The sequence below is a fragment of the Lycorma delicatula genome, chromosome 1 (genome assembly GCF_047948215.1).
Source record: "Lycorma delicatula isolate Av1 chromosome 1, ASM4794821v1, whole genome shotgun sequence".
NCBI lineage: Eukaryota > Metazoa > Arthropoda > Insecta > Hemiptera > Fulgoridae > Lycorma > Lycorma delicatula.
In genome coordinates, this window is record NC_134455.1 from 160,345,594 (window position 1) to 160,358,236 (window position 12,643).

Sequence of the window (12,643 nt, forward strand, 5' to 3'; positions counted from 1 at the left end):
ATCTACTACCTTACCATTTTTTTTACACTTCTCAACAAATAAACAGAGACAGCTTAATCTGGGTGTCTAAATTCATTCTCCTCCACACTACTCATCACCTTGGATTTGGTTCTTATAAGTTGTGAGAAATAAATCTAAATAAAATAATTAGTGTCATTGCAAAAAAGAAATGTAAAAAAACTACTCATATTTAAATTAGGAAAAAACTGTTCTAACACTGCATAAAGCAGTAGGGGCTAATTTTTTAATTTAATCTTATATGCAATGAAATTTAGGTGTATTCAATATACAACCTAGATGAAGTAAGGAAGTATTTTGAACAATAAAGAGGTTTGTATGTTGATCTTCATGAAAAGAGGAGTAAAAGCTGGATTCAGCAGTGAACTGCTAGCTTAATTGACAAGTTGTAAGCTTAAAAGAAGAGCAATTCCAATTCTCAAATTTTGCTTATACACATCAATGCTAGACCTCACAGTCACACTAACCAACACTGACTACTGTATACCTAGATTATTAAAGAAGGCAATGGAAAGCAAAGTCACTTTGTGGTAATTGGCATTGAAAATAACCTGCTACTTTTTTGACACATAACAAACCAACCTGTTCATTGGCAGAATGTTTAAAAGTTATAAAGAAAAAGGGTTACGTAGGTTAGGTTATAGAGAAGAGTTAGATAGGTTTATATTTACACCCTCACAGATGTACACATTTAAAACAAATCTCAGAAAATTACTTGCATTAAGCATATGCACGTATATATATATATATATATATATATAAATACATACACGTATGTGTTCCAGGATATATTTCCCGAACTTCAGGACACCAAAATGAGCAAAGAAGTTTATATCGATGTAAGTCATATTTTGCTTTGTTCTCCTTCTGGATGATATTTTGTGATTTTCAGCAAAAAAATTATTTCTCAGGAATATACTTTATAAAATACTTTAATTAAATTTGTAAAATCTAAGTCTTATCTACAAAATAAAAAATTCTGAAAATGTCACCTTCAAAAATTTTAAAATAGCCACCCTCTTAAATTTTTAATTTTCAATATCTTTGTAATTATTTGTTTTATCAAATTTTTTATTAATACAAAATTTATTAAGTGTTTTATTTTGAACAAAATGACACTTCATTTGTAAAAACCTGTTGAGAAATAATCAACTTATGGCAGACAATTAACCCAGACAATATTTTACCTCTTTTTATTTCCTCCACTAAATGTAATATAAGTTAATAATAATAGTTAATTAATAAAAATTATCAGCTTACATTACGATGTGCAAGCATAGTGCCAGGTTAACTGTCTGCAATAACTCGATTGTTTACAAATGGATTTTTACAAATGAGGTGTCATCTTGTTCAAAATAAAATGCTTAATAAATTTTGTAATAAGTAAAAATTTTATCAAACAAATAATTAAAAAGATATTGAAGATTAAAAAATTAAGATGGTCACCATTTTTAAATTTTTCAAGGTGACATTTTCAAAAATTTTTATTTTGTAAAATACAAGGGTTATTTTTTTTCAAGGTCCGATCGGTCACGGAATTAAAACCAAAGTGAAAATAAAAAATTTTTTATTTGCAACAAGTACTTTACAATGTTATGCTATTTTTCTACATAGTACCAACTTTCCAATACCCTCATCATAGAACGGAGCCGCCTGTGTTTTCAGCCATGTTTCTACGCTGGTCTGCAGCTCGATGTCTGTGCCAAAATGTTGTCCTCCTAGCCAGCGTTTCATGTGAGTAAAGAGGTGAAAATCGGATGGAGCCAAGTCTGGGCTGTATGGTGGGTGATCAACCACTTCCCAACAAAAACGCTACAGGAGCTTCTTTGTTACAGCTGCAGTGTGCAGCCGAGCATTGTCATGGAGAAAGACAATGCCTGATGACAACATTCCTCTCCGCTTATTCTGCATTGCCCTTCGTAGACGTTGAAGAGTCACGCAGTATGAGGCTGCAGTGATAGTCATGCCACGTTCTATGAATTCCACCAAGAGAACTCCATTCCGGTCCCAGAACACAGTAGCCATACACTTTCTGTTGAAGGTTCACTTGAACTTCTTTGGTTTACTGGGAGAATGAGAATGCATCCATTGTTTGGATTGTTCTTTTGTTTCTTCAATTCGAAATCGAAATGGACCCATGTCTCATACCCTGTGACAATTTTGTTCAAAAAATCTTCTCCTTCATTGTAGTAGCGCTGGAGAAACGTTAGGGAGGCGTCCCATTGTTTTCTGATGGTCGGACAGCATCTTGGGAACCCATCTCGCACACAGTTTGCGGTACTGAAGTCTCTCACTCACAATGGTGTAGAGAGCTGACCTTGAAATTTCAGGAAACGAATCACTCAATACAGAAATTCTGGATCGACGATTTTCTCAAATTGCCTCATCCACTCGCTCAACGAGATCATCGCTTGACACTCGCTTCCTTCCCTGACCGCCTGCATCATGAACATCTGTACGTCTTGCTCTAACGTTCCTGCACCATTGTCACACTTTGCTGTCACTCATTGAAGTTTCACCATACACATTACTTATTCATCGATGAATTTCAGCTGTATTACACCCCTCAACTGAAGAAATCGAATTACTGCACGCACTTCATACTTGGCAGAAGATGCTATTGTTGTAGACATGTTTACATGCTAGCTGCGTGTTCAGAACTAAATGAAGTGATGACGTGGCATGATTGAAGGCCATACTAGAGACGCTGCGCAACACATGTGCACAAAGGTTCATCCGATTTTTGTGCAGGTTTTTATTTCGCGACTGATTGGACCTTGAAAAAAATAACCCTTGTAAGACACTAGTCTTAGAGCTGCCAAATTTAATTAAAGGAAGTTTACCTGTTCCTGAGAAATAATTTTTTTTTGAAATCACAAAATGACGTTCTGAAGGAAAACAAAGCAAAATAAGACTGAAATTTTGAGAAATACGTCCTGGAACATTCTGTGTATAAACTAAAGAGTAAAACTTATTCAATAAGGGAAGTTAAATCATAAGAGAACAAATTTGTACAAGGTTTCATGGAATATTAAAATGGTATTATCAGCATCTAGAAAAATAAAGAATTATAAATATTAAGGCTTTATAAATATCCTAAACAACACTTCCCGGGATCAAACATTTAAAAAATATTTTATTGAATAATCAGTTTTAGACAGTAATGTAATAGAATTAATTATGTAACATAACAATTAGTAAAATCTCCATTAACCAAACTTTATTTAACCCTTTACCCTCCAATTATGAAATAAAGTAGTGGCATTGGGTCTCCAATTTTTTTTATCACTTATGATAATTTAATATAACTTCTGATAATTACAATAATTTTTTTCAGTGTAGTATTTCTTGAAACAATTTCTTTGGTGTAAACCCAGGTTTCTGGGATACATTTCACTCCAAAATACAGGCTTTCTTCTATCACCTTTGACTCAACAACTGGAGCACACAGGACAATCCTTGTGTTTGTTATCAGATAATATATTTTGTAATATGAAGCTTGCCATTCAACCGTTCATCATCTTTTGATGAAGGTCGACCTTACTTACGGTTTGTGTTCCTGATATTGCTATTCAGACCAGTAATAAACATTCTTCAATATTTTTCATGTGTTACTGGTTGTTGCTCTTAACTAGCGAGATACTCATTATACAAAATAAAACTGTTGACAACTGACACCTCTAACAACCAAAAATAAAGTTCCACTACCATTTTAAACTTTTTGCAGCAAAACTATAATTTGAAGTATAGCGATTGACCTGTTCAACTCCACCCATATGCAACACATATTTATTTGGCTTTTCAATATCTTTATTAGTTTTTTCTTTTGCAATGGTAGTACTGGCATTATGAAAAGTATAAAACATTATTACATTTCTCTTATCTCTCCATGCAAGAACCATTACTTTATCATCCTTACTGTAAACAACAGATTCATGGACAGCAAGTATTCCAGTTAGATTTGTTTAGTTTACTTCTTTAGTTATTCCTTGTCTGCGTGGTTGAACAGTACCGGTTAAATGAACTCTGATTGCTAATAATTCCTGGGCTAAATTTACTCAAGTATAAAATCTGTCTGAATAAATGGTAATTAAACTTTTGAATGACATTTAGTTACATTTGTGAATGAACTGGAGAACAATCTGTTCAGTGAATGAAAGCTCAGGTCTCATTAACAAATCTGTTATTACAGAGCCATAACACGGAATAGCTGAACAAATATAACCATTCTTTGCATAACATAAACATAAATTCTAAATCCTCCCTAATAGGTTAATCTTTATTATACATTTTAAAAAGAACATATCCCTTGAAAATTACAGTAGACTCATCTCCAAATAAGCATTGAACTGGTGAGCATCTAGTTACTATGTAATCTAAACCACCTTTACTTTACCTTGATATAACTTGTTTACTTAATCCTAAATTTGCTGCTGAAGCAGGAGGTGACACATGAAGAGACCAAAAAGTTTGGAAAAATCGCATACATGAAAATACTTTTAAAAGAAATTTATATCAGTCAAGCCATTGAGATGAAAATAAAACTCTTGCAACTCTTTTTTCCTTTTCAGAACCATATTCAGTAATACATCATGCATAGCAATCATTTCTTTCCTTGTAATATCAGTGAATTTAGACCAAATTGAATGCTGTCTAACTGGAGTTACTTTTTGAATTTTTCCTTCACATACCATTTGTAAAAAGGAGTTATCAAATAACTCCAGTAAAAAAAAAAAAAAACATAAATAATTCAACTAGTGATATTGGTGTCTTATTCCCAAAAGGAGTCTATAACCCATACTTGCATTGTTAAATGTAAATATGGAAAAATTAGTTATTTGACAGATTTCACATTGACTGCACCAACATTAGGAGTAGGGCTACTTTGGGGTTCATCTATTCATCATTATTAGCTTCATTTTCACTATAATTGTCCGAAATAGCATTTTTTTTATCACCTTTTTCAAAATTATACACAGGATCTTCTTCATTATTATCACTCAACCCATTTTCAATATCAGAATCAGTTGAAAAACTACTAGAACTTGTAGAAGACATGGCCACTCATGAACACATAATCTCACATCGAGAACATAATTAAGTGTAAAACCATTTATTTTTGATTCTATCAATATTAAATATCAGTATTATATGGGTTTTACAATCTTACAAACACATGTCAGTTTGTTTTTGAAGCTCTGTATATAGTCACGGTTAGTTTAAATTGTCAAGCCTTACTCTACAAAGGAGTGCTATGTGTAAATTCCATTGTCCAAGTTATACTCAACAAAAAGAGTGCAAAGGGTTAATAAACTGAAATTCCCAAGCATATGACCACATGGTGGATACAGTATAATTGCAAAACAGGGAAAAATAAATAAAAAAGATGTTCATCATCTTAAAAAAAATAATGACCGAAGCAAAATATTAATTTATTTTTACTTTGAACTTAACTGGAGAATTCTAATTAATAAAATTAACAATAATTTAAAATTCATGTATTCAAGTAATTTCAGTACTCATGTACTCAACTACTAATGGAGGTTACATGCTAGTATAAAGGTAATATGCCAAACAACCAGGCACTTTAAGATCAAATAGAAATTATAAAAATAACTAAGGGCATTAACTACAAAACAAAAAACTGAATGACAGAAGGGATAAAATGTACTCAAAGCAATGTACTTTTACTATTATACAGGACGTATATATAATTAAGCAGTACATGTTTGAATGAACATTTGTATGTATGTTTGAATTTACCTGCTGAAATGGAAGTTTTCATTAACTTTGAGAGGAGCTCACTGGAATCTAACAACCAAAATATACTTCTCAATTTAATTATATTGTCATGTATTGTTAACAACAGTTACCTTGATGCAGTTAAAACTAAGAGCTTTGATCGACTGATCCTAGTTTCCTTCACTTTGATCAATTGTTATTTTGTAACTGAGGAAAGAAGTTCTCTCATATTATTCAGCCTTTGTCCATACAACATGATTTTCATCCTTGTGCCACAATAATCATAAAGTTCTTGATTTTTACCTTGTTATATTCATATTGCAATCACTAAGAATGGTTTTTATTTTTTTAACATGATAACATTGGGAAAATGGAAACAATGAAACTATACAGTACACTATTAAGTTTAACAGATCACTCTAATTACAAAAAGACTCTTAATTACTATTAGTATAGTAATCTAATCTTACTTTTTACAAGCCATATCTTAAGTCTTTAAACCCTATTTTTTTTTTTTTTATTTTATTAAAAAGTCCAATTATATATAATTAAGACTGTTTGGGAGTTGAGTGAATCTCCACCAAAAAACAAACGTGAAAAAAACCAAGAAAACAACGAACAGGTGTTATTCACAGTACAATTACTATGGTACTATGGTATAGATTCTTATGAAAGGCTACGACTATTCATTCATTAAAAAACCAAAAACTAACATGATAACCAGTAATACTGCTTTTTTATGCATTTTTTTAATATAAAAATTCATTAGTAAATATTCAATAATTGGTCACGTTTTACACATTTCTTATCACACAAAATGAATCTGCCATTTTTATTCTCTTAAAAGCTAACTTATGTTGGCTTTATAAAAAAATAAATGTTTTGTCCATGTTTCATATATATTTAGTCAGATTGAGCAATCTACAATCACATATTTTACTTTTTTCTCATAAAGAAAATTTGAAACCTCCATTTTTCCAAGCATATTCCATCAGATGGCACAAGCTATCAGGGTTCAGAAAATATTAAGATGTATAAAAAGGTTAATATGAAGACTTTAATAAATTATACATATAAATATAATAAAATATAAATTTAAAAAAAATAAATGAAATATAATTAAATATAAAAATATATATATTAAATAAACCATCTAGTTCAGAATATTGACATATCTTACTTCAGTATTCTCAGTATGTACTAGGTGGTTTATTAATAGAATTTGAATATAATTTAACAGTACAGCGAAATAATATATCTTAAAAATATTAATTTTAGTAAAGTAATATGTATAAATATTGTATATATTACAATATTACACCCAAATATTATATATTACATATATACACCCTGCGCGCGTGCACACACACATACACACACACACACAGAGTTTGTGAGCTAAAGGTATCCAAAAATAATGGTCTATAATTGGAAAATCAGTTAACATAGTCTCTTAAACAACAGGCTCAATCTACAGGAAATATCTCCAAGATTTGTTCTGTATACTCTTGAAGGTCAGCAGAATGTGCATGCACAGGCAAGCCGACTCACAATGCAGTTGTAGCCCTTTCATTTTCAATTACGGTTTAGGAGTTTTCAGTACACCAAATTTGACAAGTGTGACTGTTAACTTTCTCACATATATGAAAGGTTGCCTCATCACTAAACAAAAATGCATCAACATAATCAGGATTATTTTCAACACGGTGTATTATTTCTGTAGCAAACTAACATCATACATAATTTGGTTTAATATGATGAAGGAGTTGTAACTTGTACATTTGCTAATGGAGCTGCTTATGAACAATGTGATGAACAGTGGAATCAGGATTTTGCAGTTTGGAACTAGCCCGCCTAATTGACTGTCCAGGACTGTCAGTGAATGCATCGTATTCAAGATCCACAATCTTGTCACTAACTGAAACTTTTGGATGATTTCCAGTTGGTGAAACCAAAATCTCTCTTAAGTCAAGCCTCTGCTTCTCTCTTAAAGTGGTATCCCACTGACAAATAGACTTGGACATAGGAGAACCAATATATTCCATGCCTAACTCATTGAAAAATTAACTAAAACACACACTGAACCTTCTGTTGTGAGGTCTACATTTCAACTAACTGCTTGTGACTACAACTGCATTGTGAGTCGGCATGACTGCACATGTGTAATCTGCTGACCTTAGGAGTATACAGAACAAATCTTGTGAGATATTTCCTGTCGATTGAGCATACGTTTAAGAGATTATGATAACTGGTTTACTAAACATAGACAATTACTTTTGGATACCTTTAGCCCAGACATCCTGTGTGTGTGCATTAATTAAATATAATTAATTAATCATTATTAATTATTAACAAAAATATTCTCTTGGGTATTAAGATGAAAGATAAACACAGTAAAATTATAGCTTAATTATAATCAGCTGCATTTATGACAAGTTAAATGGAAGCAATATATAAATGAAATTTATTATTAATAAATAATAAAAGTGAATGGATAATAGACATATATGAAAATAGGTGATTTGTCAATAAAATTGATAAATCTACAATCTAAAGAGCCCTATCTATGACAAGTGAACTTTTGTAATTTTAAAAATATCAAATTTTTTTCAGATTTGGGATAAAAAATTGTCATTTGATATGCATTTGTATTATTCACCATTTTTTTTTGATTTCATAATGTTTTTGCCATAAACTTTTACTATTCACTAACACTTTTACAATGAAACTTTTTTTTTTTGGTGGTTGTGATAAATTATAGTAATTTAGTAAATATTTTTATTATAAGGATTAGTGAGTAATGCTTTTATAAACACATTTATAGCATACGCTTCCATACATATTTGAAATCAATTATAATTAGACCCTATATTTTAATTTAAAATTAGTTTAAATCATTGCTTTAAGAATTACAATAGAAAATTAATTCACACAAATTTACCAAGATTAAACCTCTATGAGTTTCTGCAAGTCTTCAACAAACCTTTCCATAAGCAATTGTGAGATTTCAACAGACTGTACATAAAATACATAGAAAGATGTTATTACACTTGTGTACTACACCAAAGGTATTTTAATTTCATTTAAATATTAAATTTTGGATACTCAAGTACCACGTGAGTTGTGGGAGATGATGATTCCATTCCCATATTTTCTCAATAATTTATAAATCTAATACTTGTTTTTATCAATCACAATTTTAAGGTATGGTTTACAATTTCTAAGACAATATGATAAAATATTTTGAATGCAGAATAAAACTTAAATACCTTGCAACAGAGGTGATTTAGCTAGCGTTAATATTTCAGGTAGTATTGGTGGTTCATTTAAATTTGATAATGCTGTGGGTTGTAAATTAGCAATAGAAGTCAACAATGTTAATGTTTGTTGTGCTATATGTAGATCAGACTCACTTAATAATGCAGGCAACTCCATTAGAACCTACAAAACAAAATATATTTAAAAAATGCAAACATATACTCTAATTAAATAAAATAAAATAATTAGATATTCCTGATATGATTTAAGAATCAAATATGTGGTTTTTAAGTGCAGCAGAACAGATTCAACATATGTTGTTTTCACTTTGGAGTATTTTTTGTGAATGTATTTTGAAAAAATCAAAAAAGGAAATTGTTGAAATTCAAATTTACTTGCAAATTAATATCTGTAAGGTAATCATTTTCACAGCCTTCATATCTTAATGAACTGGATACAAGTTCTTTGGCCACAGAAAGCAATAAATTATCTCTCCACTGCCCAACATACCTTCCCCAAAAATACTTAATTTTGTTAATTATTTTCAACAAGTACTGATATTATTTAATCGAAATAAGAACAAGGATTATAAATACTTCTAGACAAAAATTTTTTTAAGACCTCCCAAAAGGCAGTTCCCACCTACACATATGGCACAACTAAACATTGAGGCTTTTTTCACAAGAATTTTATAGGGACAGAAAAACAGATTTTTTTTGTAAATAATTTTAAAAATAGTTAAATCAAATGACAGGCTAGAACCCTTTTCTTAAGCATTTTCTATTTTTATCTTCTGCCTTTTGAAACTGTAAACGTATTTTAAAAATCTGTAATGTATAAGCTAAGAAAAACCTGATTTTTTGTTGTCTTGTTTTCATATTTATATTTTCCCTAATTTGTTTATGTTTATTTCCATGAAAAATGTAATAATTTGACTGCATTTGATTAAATTGTCATTTATATTTGTTCACTATTTCCTAATAGTCTAACCAAATTACACATAGAGAAAAAAAAATTGTTACCTGGACTTAAGTGGAAATGGCTTATAATATGTGTAAAAAAAAATAAATGTGTAAGTGGAGGTGGTGGAGGGTTGATTTGGGGAGGTTGAAAAGGGGTGGAAAATGGTATTATTGCGATTTCCGGTGAATTTTGATGGTAAAAAAAAGATCCAATACAAAAGTTGTAGATCATGCAAAAATCTACAACTTTTGAACAGGTCATTTTTTAACATAACCTCAAAATTTCCAAGAGAAATGCAAAAAATCTTCATTTTTTTCATTTTTTGTTTTTCATTTCCACAAAAATAGTTTAATTTTTGATGAAACTTTGTGAAAGTATACCTTTCTGTGTCTTAGATAACCACAAATTTTTTTGATAAAAATATCTACAAATTTCAATTTTTTTTTATTTTACTTAGAAAAATCACTGTGCAGAGTTCTGCCGATGCTCATTTTTTTTGTTTTAACATATGCTTTTTGGTTAAATAAAAAAAAAAACACAAATCTATAATCACAATTTAAAAACATGCTTAAAAATGCAAAAAAAAGACTTGCAACAATGAATTTTTCAGTAATTGTTGATAATTTGTTTAATTTAAAAAAAAATCAAAAACTGATTACATCATCCAATTGTATGGGAAAAAATACAAAAGAAACTGTGTTTCATTGTTTGACCTGAAACTTGCATAAATATCTAAGTCGAATAATTTTGTGTACCGAAGGATCTAAACAAGAGAGGTGAGTGGGTGTGCAGCTCCGTTCCTGCTATAACTTTTTACACAGAACACAGCTTCAGAAAAAATTTTAAATCGCAACTGTTTCATAGTTCACTAGCACTGAAGCTTTACCAACTACTGAAAATGTAGTACATGGTATTGAAATTCTGTTACACAAAGCTGTGTGGCAAAAAAATGATACCATTGAAGTGATCAACAGAAAATATATGTCCTTTGTACACATTCATTATGCAGACAATAGCTGCATAGTATTTGATGGTTATTCAGACAATGAGGCTGATAATGAAAACTCAAGTGCATCTTCAACAAAAACAGCTGAACGCTTAAGGCGAAAAAATTCTTTGAGCATTCCTTTTTTTTAATATTGAACCGCACACAAAAATAACATTTTACAAGAGAAATTTTTGTCAAATGATAAAAATAAGAATAAATTAATTTTTTTTTTTAATTTAAACAAATTATCAAACAATTATTGAAAAATGCATTGTTGTATCATTTTTTTGGCATTTTTAAGCATTTTTTTGAATGGCGATTATAGATTTTTTTTATTTTACCAAAAATTATGTCAAAACAAAAAAATTGAGCACAGCAGAACTCTGTACAATGATTTTTCTAAGCAGAATTAAAAAAAAAAGAAATTAAGTATTTCAGACCGGAAAAAATAAATATCTTGGAAAACTTCTTGTTTTTTTATCTAAAAAAATTTGTGGTTATTTAAGACACAGATAGGTATACTTTCACCAAGATTCGTCAAAATTAAATTATTTTTGCGGAAATGAAAAATAAACGATTTTTTTGCATTTTTCTAGGAAATTTTGAGGTTATGTTAAAAAGTGACCTCTACAAAAATTGTAGATTTTTGCATGATCTGCTTGTATTGGATACTTGTTTTTTGACATCAACTTTCACTGGAAATTGCAATAATACTATTTTTCATCCCTTTTCAACCCTCCACCAACTCTGCTCACCCCATTTATCTTTTTTTGCGTTTACCATAAACCCCTTTACCATTTCTACTTATAAAAGTCCAGGTAACAACTTTTTTCCCTCTAAATGAGTTATTTCCATTGGTCTATATAGAATGTGAAACTCATTTTCACATCAGATTTTTTTTTTACTTCTAAATTATAAAGTTATTGTAAATGTTATCAATATATAACAGCAGCAACAGGGGCTAAATCAAGGGAATAGGTTGGTTGCAAAAGCATGTGCCAAAACTACTGTAATCGAGGATGCATGATGAGCTGTGTTGTCATGGTGCAGGACCCAATTCTTGTCTTGCCAGAGTGTAAGCTTTTTCTTCTGCACAATTTTTAACAAATGCCAAAAGAAACTTTTATAGTATGGTTGACTGTCTGCTCCTTAGAGGTAAATTTGTGAAGCATGATACCCACCAACTGAAGAAAACTGACAACACTGTCTTCACATTCAACCTACTATGTTGAACTTCTGTCGATTATGGTTAACTTGGACTTTTCTATTATGATTGTGTCTTTGTTTTTAGGTCGAACCCATAAACCCATGATTTATTGCCTGTGATTACCCTACTTAACAAATCTGGGCCAGTTTCAGCCTGATTAATTAGTTTTTGGGACACTTCAAGTTGGCCTGTTTCTGTTGGTCTGACAATTTCAGAAAGAATTTCGCGAACAATTGATGACTGTTCAAATCTTCAGTTAAAATTGACTGAAATGTATAGAAACTTAGATTCAGTTCATCAGCCATCTTTCCTAACTGTAAGTCAGAACATGCTAAATCCTTAACTTTCACAATGTTTTCATTGACTTTTGAAGGGGCAGGCTGCTCAACCATAAGTCATCTTTGATTGATCCACAGTCATCTTTGATTCTGTTGAGCCACATAAAAACATTTGACTGGCTCAGGCAT

At 30.5% G+C, this 12,643-nt stretch overlaps 1 protein-coding gene across 1 annotated transcript in view; it reads right to left on the reverse strand.

Moving 5' to 3' along the window:
- The window catches only part of Cand1 (Cullin-associated and neddylation-dissociated 1), a 118,280-nt gene that overhangs the window by 36,314 nt on the left and 69,323 nt on the right, over window positions 1–12,643 (reverse strand). Inside the window, exon 14 of the mRNA XM_075365910.1 lies at window positions 9,030–9,201. Within this exon, the coding sequence (XP_075222025.1) occupies window positions 9,030–9,201 (172 nt within the window). The remainder of the gene's footprint in view (window positions 1–9,029; window positions 9,202–12,643) is intronic.